The sequence below is a fragment of the Polistes dominula genome, unplaced genomic scaffold (genome assembly GCF_049000335.1).
Source record: "Polistes dominula isolate Pdom_NZ unplaced genomic scaffold, Pdom_raw_medaka contig_77, whole genome shotgun sequence".
In the NCBI taxonomy this organism is placed as follows: Eukaryota; Metazoa; Arthropoda; class Insecta; order Hymenoptera; family Vespidae; genus Polistes; species Polistes dominula.
In genome coordinates, this window is record NW_028301152.1 from 3,291,632 (window position 1) to 3,309,746 (window position 18,115).

An 18,115-nucleotide genomic window follows, 5' to 3' on the forward strand; every position below is an offset into this window, starting at 1 on the left:
ATTTTTTTTAAATATATATATATATTAGAATAAAAAATCTGAAATCATACAAATTTATGTGATTAAATTATGTGAAAGAAATCAAAGTTAATAACACCAATTAAAGAATATTTTTAAATTTATTTATTAGATTTAAAATAAATTTACTTAATAATTAAGCTCTTAACGCCATTAAATGATAACAATTTTTATTACCGTTCAATAATATATGATTTATATTACTTTGTTAATTTTCTCTATTTTATGAGTGTGTATGTGAAATTAATTGATTTATACTCATAAGTTATCCATGTATCTTAAATATAGTCTTGTTTTGAAATTGTATCTTAGAATATTTATATATTATATATCATGTTACAGGTATGTTTATGTTTATAATTTATTTATAAAACAAGAAAGAAAAAAGAAATTTAACAATATTTGTATTTTATAATATCGACAATACATTCTAACAATATCATACACACACACAAGTAGTAATACAGCTATGTCTTTTATATATTTTCATTGATTTTTTGTAGTAATTTTTTTTTAGTGATTCATTTTAATGAAATAAAACGTACATTTTAATTGCTCTTGTTCATATGAAAAGACGAATTATATATTTATGACGTAAGTGGTTTACTACGGGAGTTAACGTTATTGTAAAGCTTCCTTACTAAATTCATGAGGAGTAATTAAATAAGGATTAAAAGGAAGTAAAAAAGCGAAAAGTTAATTTAATATGCACGAAATGTCTACAAGCTTTCTAGCTAGCCGGTCTTCTTTGACAAAGTGCGGCAGACGTCGACCCCGTATGGAGGAGTAAGCATGACTCATCATCCGGCTACATGCATACTCGTCTCGCTTTGCGAATTCGATTCGAACCAAGACGCTATTCGTTAATTATATAAAAAGAACAATTCGCAAATAAAATCAAATCCTTTATACAATGAATATCATTTGAAATTATCGAATTTATCATTAAATCGATATAGTATGTATTTCATTTAATTGTATTTCTTCATTTAGGATAAGAACTTGAAATGTTGATTTCCTTAGTAGGACATTTTTTAAATCTTCTAATGTGTGATATATTTTGAACAAAATAATATTACTAACTAATAAATAATGATTAAATTAGAACTATAATGATTAAATTATATTATATAATAATATAATAATATAATATATATAAATTATATATATATATATTATCTTTTTTTTAATAATAATTTTTTTAAGTATGGAAAATACTATTACTATGGGAATTATAAATATACTAATTATTAAAGGGATCTAATAATAATTTAATTTATCCTATTTAAAGATAAATTATTAATGTTATATTTCTTCTATTATTTAAAAGTTTCTTTAATGAATATAAATTATATTATATACTTTAATAATATATACATACACAAACACACACAGATCCTACTTATATATATATAGGTAGATGGGCGAAGAATTTTGAGTCAAACATAGATAATTCTTTTCGGTCAAACTTACTTCTATTTGTTTTTTAATCAGTTTTTTTCGTTGAGGCTAAAAACTTTTCGACCTATCTTCGTACATAATATACATAATATGTAGGTGTTTAAATGTTATAAGAAATGAAAAAGGGAGGAAGAGAAAGCAAATGAGAGAAAACAAGAGATATAAGTATATACAATTGTTATAATGAATACTCTTATAGTTTTTAATTACACACAGAATGATTAGTAGGTATTAAGAAATATGATCTTATTCATTTTGTTTTTAATAATAATATGTACGATAAAGGAACAAATTAAAAATATATATATCTTTATCAAAGATATCAGACATTAAAAATAATTGTTTACAAAGTATACTATGAGAAATTAATATTTGTTACTGGAGATTTAAAGGGGCTTGCTCGGGAATCGTAGTTTTAAAGATAACAGAGGACTAACCTAAGATGAGGATAAAATAATAATAGAAAGGTTTGAGAGCAGCGGGAGAGCACCACAGCTGGAGACAGAAGGATCATCGTCTTCCTTTTCGATTATTATCATTCTCGAAGAAACTGAGAGAGCAACTTTACTTTTAATACTTACGTACGTTATTTTTAAATTGACTTACGAGATAAATGGCATTTTAAACTCGCCGTATGATATTTTTCTCTTTGTTCTATTTTCCCCCTTTTTTTTTTTTTTTAACGTTAAATTTCTTTTTCGTGCCGATAGTTCGTTTTTCTTTGATATGTCGAACGTTTTCATAAAGTCTTAACTTGTATGTTCAAGAATGATTCACAGGTTAAGATAACGATTGTAATCCAGCCTCGCCCTTTAAAACTAACTTGAGATCAGAATTGATGAAGTATGGTTCAATGTACTTGATACTGTTTTATAAAAATGATTCAAAGAATTCAGATAAGGTTAAATAGAAAATATAAGATATAATCGTGTGATGTTTGTTTGTTTGTTTAAATAATATCATTCTGTATTAATTCGAATAAATATAATATATAAAGCTATTTTTAGTATAATGATTCATAACATTATTTATACAATATTAAATAATAAAAGAAAATAATTATTAAATTACAAAATATTATACTTAATAGAAATGTTAATTACATTAAAATATAAAGAAATATATATATAATAATAGGATAAAAATATTATTTTTCTATATCTTATTAAACAAAATAATATATATAAATAAAATTTAGATTATTTAGATTATTTTAATTTTCAATAAATTAAACAATTTTTTGTCAGACAAAATCACTTTTATTTGCAAACTGCAAAAATTTACGATTATTTCTTTTTTTGGCAAATCAATCAAAATGAGTAGTTGAATTCAGGAAATACTAAATATCACTCTTACTGTTATAACGTTTCAATTTGAGTAAAAAGAAAGAAAGGGGAGCAAAAGAGATAAATATATATGTGTATATATAATAGCTTATGGAAAAAATTCAGGCTCACGTTACACTTCCTGTCGACGCATTGCGAAGCCCTCGAATAAAACTTCCGGGTGGTGCGGTTAACTTCACTTTACATTTTTTATTTCCCCCGCATGAGGAATAATGAATCCAAGGAAAACCTAGTGTACTTATCTATGTAAATATACTATCTGTTTAAAAAACAGAAATAAGATGCAACTGCGACGGTAGACGTCTCTATTCCAAAGATTATTTTCTTTTTTTAACATCGTCATGAAAAATGAAATACGACTAATAGTCTTTTATTTCCAATGTAAACTCATCATCGTAAGATGACGTTTATTGATTTTAAAAGTCGGCAAAAAAATGTTTGAACTCATCTCAGAACATTTATATATTGTTTTTTCTATTTCTTCTCTCTCTCTCTCTCTCTCTCTCTCTCTCCCTCTCCCTCCTTTCTTCTTATCTTTTTTTGAACTTGAAATTATTTTTGGATAAGACGTAAAAACAAACCGATAAAGAATCACTTAAATCTGTACAGATATTTTATCTACGATAAGATTTTTCATTTTTAATAAGAAGAGTTTACATCGATAACTATATTTATCATATTAATTAGTATATTATTGATTATGTTAGATCAATAGATTTATTTATTTACAGACTTTCGTGGATTGATTTTATAAAATAAACTAAATATATATATATATATATATATATATATAAACTTTGTATTAACTGTAAGACTTTCATATGTGTTCTTCTATTTTGAAGTAATTTTGCGATATTTATAAAAAAAAAAAAAACCTGAATTTTAGTGAAGATTTTAAACAATAATGTTCGATCGAGTAAAACAAGAAACGAATAACAAAAAGAGAAAAAATACAATTTATATGCTCCATATAAGAATATTTCGTGAAGAATTTTTTTTAAATGAGTGATCGTAGCGATAAAGAAGAAAGGATTATAAGAACGAGCATACGAAAGAAATCTTACTCGTTGGTTCTAGAAATGAGATCTAGTAAGAATAAAAGAAGCTAAGAATTGGGGAAGCGAAGAATCATCTCACCCAGCATCTCTGACGTTTTAAGAGGAAGTAGCAAGAAAAGATTGAGCCAAACCAGACTTTACTTCTTATTGCTTATAATTTTACTAATAATGACTACTCTGTTTTATGATACTCCCTTTTACTTTATTATTTATTTTATTATTCTCTCTAACATTTTCTTTTTCACTTATATTTCATCTATATACTATTCAATATTTTATTTTCATCTTATAGAGTTTCTTATTTTTATTATAATAATACTATTTAAATACATTTAAATATCAAAGTTAACATTTTATAATATTTATTGATGTTCTTTCTTTTGCATTAAAATACAAGATATATAATATACCATTATATAACAATATAATAATACCTATATACATAAGAGCTTTAAAAAGAGAAAAAGAAATTAAAATAATTAAAATTTGACGAGATCTTGTTAAAAAAGGAGAAAAAAAAACAAAACATAAAAGAAATAATACAAGAACTTTTAAACTCGTATAAAAAGAAAAGAAAATACAATTATTTTTCATTTTCGATGTTATTGTCAACTATTTCATAATTTATTATTAGCAAATTCTATTATACATATATTTGATTAACACATTTGCCAGTTTGTATTTCTCTCTTTATTTTAAATACACTTTTCCATTATTTTCAAAAGAACAAACTTCTTTTTTCTTCTCTTTCTCTCTCTCTCTCTCTCTCTCTCTGTGTTTCTCTTCCTCTTGTTTCTCGTTCTGCACTATCATTATCATCGTCCTGGTAGTCTGATCCAACCCTTGGTGTAGTATTCTCTTCCCTCCTGAGGTGTCCCTTGTCGTTGTATCCAAGACACGAGTAGAGCACGACATCGGTGCTCTTCCCCTTCCTTCCCTTCCTACCCTTTTCTCTCTTTCTCTCTTTCCGTTCTGTCCTCGGTCGAACGACGAAGCGACTCCATTCGTGCTCTCGTCGCGACGCACGGCTGCACTCGGTTTTGCCTCCTCTTCCAGGCTTCTCAACGCGCACTCGCTTCCGACACGTCGAACAGACAAGAGAGTGCTGCAGACCCTGAAGGATCGACCTGGCTTTACGTGTACCAAACGAAGGAAGAAGAAGAAGAATAATAATAATAATAAGAGAGAGAGAGAAAGAGATAGCAAGCTAGCCAAGCAAGAACGAGACAGACAAACGATCAGCTGTTTCAGTGGAACTACTTCTTTTCTACTTGTTGTCAGAGTTAGGAAAGAAAAATCTTTTAACAATGAGGGAGATCGTACATCTGCAAGCTGGACAATGCGGCAACCAGATCGGTGCTAAGGTAAGTTTTTTCGTATCTTATTTTTATATCAAACTAGTTCGATGATATATATATAGTATATTAAATTATTTCATTGGTTTAATAATAAATAAATATTAGTGTAATTCATTGAATTTTTCTTTTAAATTATTATTATTATCATTATTATTATTATTATTATTATTATTAGAATAATTGTAAGGAAATTTATTTTGATCGATCTTTGTTGATAATACTTTCGATTTATTTTTACTAAGAAAATTGTAAATATAAAAATAAAAAAAAAAATAAAAGAATATTTTCTTTGTAATAAGTTTGAAATGATTTCGAATATGTCCATTTGTTTATTTTATTAATTTTTAATCGATGAGAGTTTGATTAATTATTTTAAATGGACAGTTTTGAAATAGAAAAATAGACAATATTTCATTTAACGAATTAAAGATAAATTAATTAAACTTTTTTTTTGTTTTTAATTTATACAAGATAATTTGTAAAAAATTATGATAAAATTTTGTAATAATAGAGCCTGGAAATTAGATTAATTTTATAACGAAGTCAATTATATGGAACAATTAAAAACTATAAAGAGTGAAAGAGAAAGAGAGAGAGAGAGAGAGAGAGATGGTAAACGTTTCATTTCATTCACAGTAAGTTTGAAAACAATCGAATGATCGATCTTTTACGAACTATAAAAAAAAAAAAGAAAATTGCGAAAATGGTAGGAAAATCCATACTAATCATACCTGGTGTGAGTGGGTAGTTTCGAGTCGATCAATAGAAGGGCTACGCACGAAGCGAGCAACTCGATGGATTCCAGAGATAACGTTGATGAGTTGAGTGGTTAAATACTTGCTGTTAAATAATCTCAATTATGATGAAAAGCTATCAAAGTTATAATGAGGATTATAAAAAGATAAAAAGAAAGAATATCGTGTGCCTGTAATTATGAAAACAGTTAAGCCGAAGATTGAAAAAATTAATCAATATAATATAAAGTTAAATAAAAAAAAAAAAATTAATTTTTTTTTCATCTATTGGCTTAGTTCAGAGTGTCATAATTATTTTGGCACAATTATATATAAATTAAAGAAAAATTGAACGTATACATATTTCGTTGGTTTTATCGTGAGAATTATACTATTGGGTTGGCAAGAAAGTAATTTCGGTTTTCTAGTGTGAAATATTATTTTGTTGCCAACCCAATAATATTATATATATATTAAAATACTTATATTATTTTATAATATAATAATAATAATAATATATATATATATATATATATATATTTTCTTACTACCGAAATTACTTTCTTGCCAACCCAATACATAATGAAAAATAACATAAATTCAAATAGGAAGGATCAATCTAGTCGTTAGGATGTTTAGTACAAGATGTAATGTTTATACTCGTTGTCAGATTTTAATTTCCACTTATATATATATATAAACATTTCTCAAGTCATTTCATTGTCGTACGAGTTAACTATAATAATTATAAGCTTTCGTACTTTGTAAGAGTTCATGTTATACACGAACGAGCAACGCGGTCATAGAGTAACGTTATGTTCAACAGAAAGAGTGATTACTTTTAATTATTACCTTCATCTTAATACTATACTCTTAAATAGTAGAATTTGAACTAACACACACCAATGTACCGGTATTTTTAAAATCGTTCGTTTAATTAAGAACAAAGTCGAACGTGCAATAACATGAAACTTATCTACGATCGAAATAAACCGTATGAGAGAAATAAAGAGAGAGAGAGAGAGAGAGAAAAGAAAAGAAAAATCGATTAAAAATAAATAACGACGCTCTCCTTGATTGCTCGAAAGCTTTTGTATGAGTTCACGATGGTATCAAATTGTGTGTAATTAAAGAATTAAGAAATAAAGAACGTGCTGTAGGATTAATCGATTTAATCGATATAACATTCTTTTTTCTTCTTACTTTTCTTTGTCTTTTTTTCCTTTAACATTAATCAATAAATTAAAGTCAATAAGAAATGAAATATAAAATAAAAAATGAGAGTGTTATAAGATTTTGTTTGTTTTTTTTTTTGTTGTTGATCATATTCACTTTTAAATAGATTAACACCCATGTACGTGTAACATACATGGACAAGAATTTAGCAAGAGGTTCTTTAATCGAATTAAAGATAAAAATGGCGAGCAATAAGATCGAATTTAAAGAGACACTCCACAGTTGATTCTTTCTCTCTCTCTCTCTCTTTCTTTCTTTCGTTCGCTCGTTCTTTCTTTCTTTCTTTCTTTCTTCCTTGCCACGCCTCGTTCGACACTCGTTGAAGGGTCTTCGACTTGGTGAGGTCGAAGCGTATAAAGCGATCCATGTTTTAATCGTGAACGAACGGAAGAGAAAGACCAAAGAATAAAAGTAGAAAGAAACGAAGATCACGAGACACTTAAGATTCTACGTTAATCGTCGTCTACTGTCCAACGGCGTACTAGCAAGGGGACACCATGATAAACTTGTTCACTGAAGTCTTTTATTGAACATTTTGTTTTCGATACAATTTACACGGAAAACTATTTTTCATGTTCGTGCATCACGCACGTCATTTTCCTTCTTTTTTTTTTTTTCTTCTAATTTTATTTACACGTTTAAACTCTTTTCAACGTGACTTTCATCGCAATCATTTTACGAAGTATCTTATCTTTGTTGAATATTTTAAAAATATCGTAAAATACTTTTAGCATGTTATATATTTCATTTTGTTTGTTAAGTTTTATTTTGACATAGTTGTCGATAAAGCACCGAGTATGATAAATTAAAGAATCATGTAATTGTGTAAGAAGATACTAGAGAAACAACCGTATTTATTGTACTCTTCTACGAGGTACGATCAAAATTATACCTTACAGAATTGCAAGAAATTATCTCTTTTGTGTTGTGAAAAGAAATTTTTAATGAATTTGTATCCACTGTAAAGTATATCTTTTTCTCTGTAATTTCGTTTAATTGTAAAAAAAAAAAAAAATTGTATTACAGAACTTAGACGAACATTTAAATTGGTAGGAAAACATTTTAATTATAACATATATTATATTTTTTTTTTGAAAATAGCTAAGAAACGGAGTGAGATCAACAAATAAAAATATGAATGTTAGAAAGTTGTTCAAATGAATGAAGATAAAATTAGTTCTTATCAACTAATTTATTTCAAAGAATCAACTTTATCATAATTTGTATTACTTGGTATCTCTTTTTTCTTCTATGACGCATTGTTCCTACGTTTTGGATGAATATCAGATGTACTCGTTGTCTGGTGAGTCATTGGTTAATTCGTTTTTCACCAGTTTCGATGTTATTCCGTAGATAAAGAAACATTATTTGTGAATTTTTACCAAGAATATAAAAAAGAAAAAGACAAAAAGAAAAATAAAAACAAATTACAGAAACATGATTGAAAATCTTAAATAAAATTAGATAATTTACTTATAATAATATTTGCAATCGCGATAGGACTAAATAATAAATTATAATTAAAATTAGGAAATAAGAATTAAAAAAAAAAAAACGATCTTAATAATTTGTAATTAAATTATTTTATCATTTGTATGAAAAACAAAATGTAACAATATTTAATATAACTGATCGTACATAAATGAGAATAATTATATATATACATGAAAATATTTTTATTTGCAAAGTTTTTCGGATGATCGGAACGGAATGTTAGCCTTAGAAAGTGCTATTTATTTCTTTTAAGCGTACAAACATTAGGGAAAAGGTTGTAAAAAGGTTTTCGACGAGTAAAGAAGAAAGGACATAAAATTCGTGGAACGCAACGAATCCAGGCAACGAGATTAGAACGTTCAATGTATGTTGAGAGAAAGAGAGAAAAGGAAACATTGGAGAGTAAAACATGTAATATTTGTCCTTCCACAAATAGCAAATTTCCTGTTCGCGTTAGGAACTTGGCTATTTCCTTCTTATTGATCGTGTCAGTAGCGAATCAGATTGCTAGCTAATACTATTTCTAATCTTCTAATCGTATTTTGATAGTCGTCAGAGTATATACATCAATGGGAAACGTAAACGAACATATCGATCGTTGAGTTCTTCTGTAGAAACTCGACGAACAGAGAAAAGTTGAGTCACGCTCTCGGGAGAGCGTTATTGCTATGCGAGAAAGGACAAAAGAGAGAGAAAGAGAGAGAGAGAGAGAGAGAGAGAGAGAGAAAGGGAGAAGGAAAGAAAGAAAGAGATGTAAAGGGAGGTAAAAAGACAATGAGTCTACGAGAAAATAGTGCTAACGGGTTTTATTTCTTGTGACATGCACGATGCGAAGTGCTACGTACCGAAACCGTATAATTGTAAAACAAAAACAGAAAAATATTAAAAAAGTAAATAAAAAACAAGCCGGTTATTTTATCTCATTCTTTCTTTTGTCAATCTCTTATTTCCATTTCTTTTTCTTTTTCTCTGGCTCGTTATTACTGTCTCCACTAGGGAACAATTATGTCTGATTGTGAGAGGTAAATGAGACGAGATTCTTATTGTGTTATTTTTTTTCTTTAGGTGTGTAGAATAATTAAGTTGAAATTAAAGGGATATGTTGATGTTATTCTTGTCACGAGAACAACATCCTTTAATTTCATTTAAATTTATAATACGTACATATATTTATGCTAATATATACATAAGAATATATATTTTTCAATAATATGTATTTTTGAAGATAAGCTGAGAAATAGCTTGAAGTCAGAAGTTATTTATGTTTTTGGTATATAAATTTGGGTTTGTGGATAAGCAGATGTTTGCTACTTTATGCGGAATAGAAATACCTTACTCGTATAAGTTGCTTTGGGAAAAATGAAAAGTATGGCTTCTGCTTGCCAACTATAGCTCATGGTGACTCGCATCAGGGCGGATCCTTTCCATTCTTTATTTCTTTTCAATATTGAAAATAATTTTGAAATATTGTATATAGAAACGATAATCAATATTTTTTCTTAAATTAATAGTTTTTTTTTCTTTTTTAACTGAATCTATGTAAATGGATATATTAATTTATATATAATTTATAAATGTATAAATAAATAATAATGATGAATTGATGAATAAATTTATCAGTTAATTGAATTATACATTTTTTCAGTAAAAATATAGATATAGATATATAAAACTTTTTAAGATGATTCATTGTAAAAATGAAAGCACGTTGAATATTTGTTTTTCATTCTTTTGAGAGAAGTTCAACTTAAATCAATAAAATGAATTGTATGCTCCAGTTATTAATTAGTCATGTAATAAAGAGGTTCATTATGAAAGAATAGATTCTTCTCGTGAAAATTAAAATGAGTTCATATCTTTTTGTTAATCTCAATTGAATCGATTGTTAGACTATAAATCAAATTTTTATGGAATAATTAAAATACATTAAACATTCTCAAAGGCTAACTAATTTCAATCGATAGAAACGAGTTTGTAAAAGAAATAGATCGTAAAGAAAGAGAGAGAGAGAGAGAGAGAGAGAGAGAGGGGGGGGAATAGTAAAAGAAGAAATGAAAGTTTTATTATCTCTTACTATTTTCTCTTTCTCTCTCTTTCTCCCTAATATAGGGTTCTTCGTCGTCGTGGAAGTAACACGCGGTCGATCGGCCACCATTGTTTTCCGCATGGAAGAATTTAACGATCTCGTCTACCGAGAAGAAAAGCCACAGTGTTCTTGGCCGATCGAACTTGTATAATACTAGCTATAATCTCTCATGTTCTTTCTCTTTCTCTCCTTTTCTCTTTATCTTTCAAGCTAATAACTCGAGCAACTCGACGTTGGAGTCTTGGATAAACGAAATATCGTTCTAGAAATCACTCGACCGCAGGCGTCTAAGAAGATAGACGAAACGTTGTGGTAGACCGAGGAAAAATAAAAGGGGAAAAGAAAAATGGATAAAAAAAAAATACAAAATTAAAACGAGATATGTACGGGGAAGTATGAGATAAATTACAGGCCACGACCGGTTACGGTATTCGAAATAGAAATATTGCTGCGTACTAAGTGTTAATCACTTTTTAGTTTGACACTTTATGACCTCTATTTTCTTAAATTTTTAAAATTCATTTTTATTTTCCATTACCTCTTGTTCTCTCTATTTCTAGTTTTTACAATGAATTATACTTTCTTCCTTGACATTAGAAAATTGTGGCGAATTTGATGAGCGTGACGAGTCGAAGTAGCTCTTAAGCTTTTCCACGAAGATATCTTCTTTCGTGTAATTATGTTTGCCTTTTCTATTAGCTTTACGGTTTGATTATTTTATGTTTCAAGTATGTACTTACTTACTTTTGTGGTTTCTCAAGTTTAATTTGGAAGATAACGGTACTATTAGTTGACATTATCAAGAAATAGTAATGTTATTTTTCAAAGAAATAATAAATAACTAACGTTGGATATAACAAAGATATTTTTTTTATCATAGTTTTATGATAGAAGTAATATTTGTTTCATGACAAATATCTAATTTCACAATATTCTAAAATAAAATAATTTACGAATTATTTTATTTTAGTATTTATTGCGACGTGACTTTTCTACTCTTTCAGATATCATGATTATTTTACATTTGATCTTTTTGAACCGAAATATACAATTTCGGAAAGATAAAAGGCTTTTGATATTATTCATGACACGATATTCATAAAATATTCATAAAGGATCGTGTTACACGTATATCTGCCGAGATTGGAAGTGAAAGTCACAGTACGCAAGTAGAATTTTCGTAGGTTCTTTGGCTCACAGAGGATGTCGCAGACGTTGCGGCCAGCTATTAATAGAAGGGTGAAAATAGTTAAGACGCCGGACAAATGGAGAAGTGAAAATGTTTAAGGGAGGGTGAACACACGAGCCAGGGGGCATGGCCCGCGTTAATTTCGTGCGTTTCTATTTTTAGATTAGAGTTCTCTGTTATCCTTGTCAGTGAACCGGAACAAGAGAATCTAATTTATATAATTATTATTATTAGTTTATTAACTTATTTCATTTAAATACAATTATTTCGTCATTTAATCGATAATTACAAGAGAAAATATATTTTCATACATTTCTTAAACGTTAACGTAAAATAATTTATACAAATGATATATATATATATATATCATCTTGTATATGAAATAAAAAATCGTTTATTAAATAATTAATTTAATTGCAGTTTTGGGAGGTGATCTCCGAAGAACATGGTATCGACCAATCTGGCATTTATCATGGAGATAGCGATCTGCAACTCGAGCGAATCTCCGTTTATTACAATGAGGCTACCGGTAAGAGAAACTATCATATCTTTTCTTATATCATTTTCCTTTTTTCTTCTTTTTCCATATTAATCTAGATCAATAAATCTCTATTATAATGCATTGCTTTTCCTATACAAAATTATCATTAATTATTTTAATCAAATTGCCAAAGACAAAAATATTTCTAATCAATTTACACTACAAGATATGATTGCATATTATCATTGAATATTTTATTTCAATATAAAACAAAAAAAGTAGGATAGATTAAGATTACATATTATTATCAAGTGTCTTATATCGTTTGATGAGTGATCTAAAATCATTAATAAAAAATTCTTTTTTATCAATAAAATAGATCTTTATCTCGTTTATCCTTATCCCTTAGAATTAGTAATCGTTCGTTAAAATAGAAACTAACCAGAAAGTCAGAGAGTTAGTTGCCTTGTGTTTCTTTTCTATAAACACACGCATTATATATATATATATATATATATATATATATATATATATATATATATACATATCATACATACTTATATTTGTACTTGGAATGGAAGAAAAAAACTGAACGGGAGGAACGCTCTCGCCAGTATTTAACGACCGAAATAGATGCTTTGTACATTTTCACCCCTTGGTTGGCAGTCTCGATGAGGACGACGACGCCTGCCGACGCCTGCCGACGCCCATCGTCGACTCTTTCTATATTTTTTTATTTGCCCTTCTTGCTCCAAGGCACTCGCAAAGCAACTTATTTTTTTTTTTACTTTTTTCTTGGATTTTTTCATTGAGTATTTAAGTATTTGTCGATGAAAGATATTTTAAATGGATTTATTTCATACATTTATTATTATTTAATGAAATAATAATTATTTAAAATTTTGTTAATATCTTATTTTTTAATAGCTATTATTTGTATAAAATTTGATTCAGAAAAGATTCTAAGTTCTGAGATTCTAATAGATTAACTAATTTCTCTAATAGATTTTAAATTATAAATTTATTGTATTAAGCATAATTGTGCGAATAAGTAAGGAAGTATGTGGAAAATCATGGCAAATATTTGACATTTGTAAAACGGTCATGTACATGTGCAAACTAGTCTCCTCATGGTTATTCCGTTCGTATCAGCTTACAGGATGTCCAATCTAACTGCTCATCGGATATTTAAAATAACAGTATATATATATATATATATACGCGTATTTATTTTTTACAATAAAATTTATCGAGTGTCCTCGATAATTCATAATAAATTAATTATGGACGACTTCTTATCAAATTAATGGTTAATTTAATCTTGTCTTAATTAAATGAAATGAAATATATTCCAAAAGATTGACAGAAGCCAAGTAACGATGTGTTTCCTAATTAAAGAACGCATTTTAATACATATGTTTTTTGTATTCAGCCGCTAACGAGACAATTAGAAATCAATTGATATATCTGTTTCTTTAAATCATGATAAATTACATTAATTAGAGCTTAACTCTAAATCAGGCACAAAGCGAAAGGAAAAAAGTTTGAAATCTATTTAAAGACAGCAGTACATTCAATTCGTCGACTAAAACGGTTTCAACCTCTTTGAATATTCGCAATTCATTCGCCAAATTTGCTACGTGACGTCGATCGATCGAACGTTCATCATGCTTATTCATAAAGTTTTTATTTGTTGTATGCTGAACGAGTCTTTGCATTTTAAAAGGAAATTAAACTTCCTTTCTTTAATTATTTTTCAGTCCCATAATATGTTAAATTTTATTTAACATTGATAACGCGTTTTAAGAGTATCGTTTAATATTTACGCTTCTCTTATCTTTTATTACAAATTGATGATTATTTATTAACAGTCGATAACATTCAAAAAGTTGTTAATATACCTTATTAGAGATAACACTCTTGAAAGCTCGATAAAATGTTGCATATTACTCGTAAGATATAATTATGATTTTATGCACCGTAACAAATGGAATTTAATTACTAAAAATTTCACATTATCAAATGAGAAATGAAAGAATGGAAGTGTATTAAACGCGATTTACTATTAACACGTATACCTACTCACCGAATCAAAGTCTTTATCTAAATTAACTTTAAATAATTATATTAGACGAGAAACTCAGCGGTATCTTCAGATATCTTCGAACGATAATCTTCGTTCATGTAAGAGAGATTCTACATTTTAGTGCGCCCATTATAAACGTAATATCCTTTAATTACATATTTCACGATAATGATGGGCAACGAGCTAACGAAAAACTCTCGTTGTATTTAAATCTACAAAATTAAAATCTAAAACAGGTTATACTTTGTATTTTACTTATTACAATTTACAATTAGTAAAGATTTTTTTACGCGAGATACATTTATGATTAAATGTTGACCGCCAATAATTTATTCTGATGTTTCGATTACTTTTACTCCAACATTTCCTTTCAAGTATAAAAGCAAAGATACGTAACTATATTATTTTGTTTTACATTCGTATCGCTTTCAGTCACGTCACATAACGTGTACATGCAGGTCTAATCAGTCAATGGAAGAGTTTCCCATTCGATAAATCGCACGTGTGCTTTCTCAGAAGTGCATGCACCTGGAGTAAACTTAGGGGAAGTCGTTCGCTGCGAATGTGTGATTTATAATTCAAGATAGATACAGACATGTGTCCTCATGACTGCGTGCGTCGTTCCAAGAATAATACTCCATTTTGAATAAGAGAGTATCTCTCTCTCTCTCTCTCTTTCTTTGTCTTTTTATGACAAATATGTTTATTCGCAATTTTATGAGTAAAATGACGAAAAAAAGTCACCCTGTATATCTCGCACGCGATCAACCAATGACTCATTTGCAAACGATGCAGGCACACGGGTCCAACCGTATACGCATTTCCGTCGGCCGTTAAAGTCTCTGATAGGAGTTTTCGGTGGAATAATAATAGACGTCTGTAGTTCAATATGGAAATCGTAATTTTGGATGACTCATTTAATAAATAAAATTCACGTGTTAGAATTATAATAGGAATTAATTAATACAAGATTTTTATTGATAATAAGATTAGTAAATCGTCGTTAATACTCAATGATTTACTTTTATACTTAAACACAAAAAATTATATTATAAAATTTTAGTTTAATTATAATTTCGCAAATATGAATTTTGTAATTTTAACGAACGATTATTCTATATAAATGCAATAAAATAATACTTTATTTTATGAGTTTAAAATTAAGCTTCAAACTGTGAATAAAAATTTTATTAGATTCTTGGTTTTTTTTACAGTGGCCACATCAACGAACGGTGGAAAATATGTTCCCCGAGCGATCCTTCTTGACTTGGAACCGGGTACAATGGACGCAGTACGATCCGGAGCGTTCGGGAAGTTGTTCAGACCGGATAATTTCGTCTTCGGGCAGTCTGGTGCCGGTAATAACTGGGCAAAGGGTCATTACACCGAGGGAGCTGAATTGGTTGACTCGGTTCTCGACGTTGTGAGGAAAGAATGCGAAAATTGCGATTGTCTCCAAGGCTTTCAGTTAACCCATTCGCTTGGAGGAGGTACTGGATCCGGTATGGGAACTCTTCTGATATCTAAGATTCGTGAAGAGTATCCTGATAGGATTATGAACACTTATTCGGTGATGCCATCTCCAAAAGTCTCCGATACTGTGGTAGAACCATACAATGCAACTCTATCTGTTCATCAATTGGTTGAAAATACTGATGAGACTTACTGCATCGATAATGAAGCTCTCTATGACATCTGTTTCCGTACATTGAAAGTCTCTAATCCTAGTTACGGCGATCTAAATCATCTGGTATCACTTACCATGTCTGGTGTAACAACCTGCTTAAGGTTTCCTGGTCAACTGAATGCTGATCTGAGAAAACTGGCCGTCAACATGGTACCCTTTCCTCGACTTCATTTCTTCATGCCTGGTTTCGCACCTCTAACGTCTAGATCAATGCAACAATATTCTGCTCTATCTGTACCCGAACTTACACAGCAAATGTTTGATGCTAAAAACATGATGGCAGCTTGTGATCCCAGACATGGAAGATATCTGACGGTTGCTGCTGTCTTCCGTGGTAGAATGTCTATGAAAGAGGTCGATGAACAGATGCTTAGCGTACAGAACAAGAACAGCTCGTATTTCGTTGAATGGATTCCGAATAATGTGAAGACGGCTGTTTGTGACATACCACCTAAAGGTTTGAAGATGTCATCGACCTTCATTGGAAATACCACGGCTATTCAAGAATTATTCAAGAGAATTTCTGAACAGTTTACTGCCATGTTCAGGAGAAAAGCATTCTTGCATTGGTATACGGGAGAAGGTATGGACGAGATGGAATTTACTGAAGCCGAATCAAACATGAACGATTTAGTTTCCGAATATCAACAATATCAAGAAGCTACGGCGGAAGAAGATTTTGAAGCCGAAGAAGAATGCGCTGACGATTTTGAGCCATGCGAAGAAGAATAAAATTCGAGTGTTCCGATCTTTCTCCGATCATCTTTTTATCTTCAATTCCCTCCCCTTCTATTTTTCCTCTTTTTCTTTTTCACACTCCTATTCTTTCGAATGAAAATGTAAAAATATCTAACGAATTGATTACTTTTTGATACTTTTTAATGTCAATAGCGAAACTTTTTTTCATACTTTTATACGATTACGTACGTTTCAAATAGGAACGATCGAAATAATCCATTCAAAAACGTACGTTTTTTATTCACGATAATCTCGGAGTGGTCGAATATAATAATGTTTAGAATCAATGCTATATATACTTAAGATTTTATATATATATATTATATATAATATATATTTTGTGTATTCGAATTTATCGATCGAACGAACAACACACTAATTTGTGTCCTTTTAAAAATTCATTAATGTATTTATTTTCAAAGAAACTTCGAATGTGCAACGGATTTTTAATAAAATACGAAGTTTATATAAATGCCGATGCCATCGTTCTTCGTTTACCGATCAAATGCTAGAACGATTTTATCAAAAACAGAAGAAACTAAAAGTATGCTCTATACTTTTTTATTCTCTCTCTTTCTCTATCTATTTCTATTTTCTTCTTGTATTTTTAAATAAATGTTCGCGAGCATCGTTTAACTCTGATGAATGCTTAGAATGTAGTACGGTTTTTTTTATATTAAAAAAAAAGAAATATGCAATTTTTTAAGTACTGCGTCTCTCGTACATCGACAATGCTTATCTTTATCTTTTCCTATCTAGTAGTTTGTATACTTCGAATAATTTGTTACTTTTTATTAGTGAAACTAGATTCTTTTTTTTTCATTAAAGAATATAGATTTATAGGGTGAAACGTAGGTGTATATTGTATAATCTTTTGATCACTTTGCAATATAAATATACATAAAATTACTGAAAGAAAAAAATTCGTATTCGTTCGAACTGCGTTAGTAATTTCATTATTATTGTAAAAGAAAAAGGCGATTAAAATATAATACTTATAACACACACACACACACACACACCCAAAAGAATAAAATCATTTGAGTTTATTTTTATATTTTTACTGAAAATATAAACAATACCGAGATAATGTTTCAAAGATAATTAAAAGAGTTTATACAAATGATATAATCATTTTTATAA

The 18,115-nt window shown here is 28.8% G+C and overlaps 1 protein-coding gene across 1 annotated transcript; it reads left to right on the top strand.

Annotated features, from left to right (window-relative positions):
• The first annotated feature begins 4,671 nt into the window (after positions 1-4,671).
• LOC107064095 (tubulin beta-3 chain) lies at positions 4,672-18,021 on the top strand. Its single transcript, XM_015316391.2, has 3 exons — positions 4,672-5,247; positions 12,401-12,509; positions 15,762-18,021. Exons 1-3 carry the CDS (start codon positions 5,191-5,193, stop codon positions 16,964-16,966), a joined length of 1,371 nt encoding a protein of 456 aa, XP_015171877.1. The 5' UTR covers positions 4,672-5,190; the 3' UTR covers positions 16,967-18,021.
• The last annotated feature ends 94 nt before the right edge of the window (positions 18,022-18,115 follow it).

Bases quoted from the DNA above. Each gene is read 5' to 3' on its own strand.
- LOC107064095 (XM_015316391.2), top strand. From the start codon at position 5,191: ATGAGGGAGATCGTACATCTGCAAGCTGGACAATGCGGCAACCAGATC. The intron at 5,248-12,400 runs GTAAGTTTTTTC...ATTTAATTGCAG, and splicing joins GCAACCAGATCGGTGCTAAG to TTTTGGGAGGTGATCTCCGA. The intron at 12,510-15,761 runs GTAAGAGAAACT...TTTTTTTTACAG, and splicing joins TTATTACAATGAGGCTACCG to TGGCCACATCAACGAACGGT.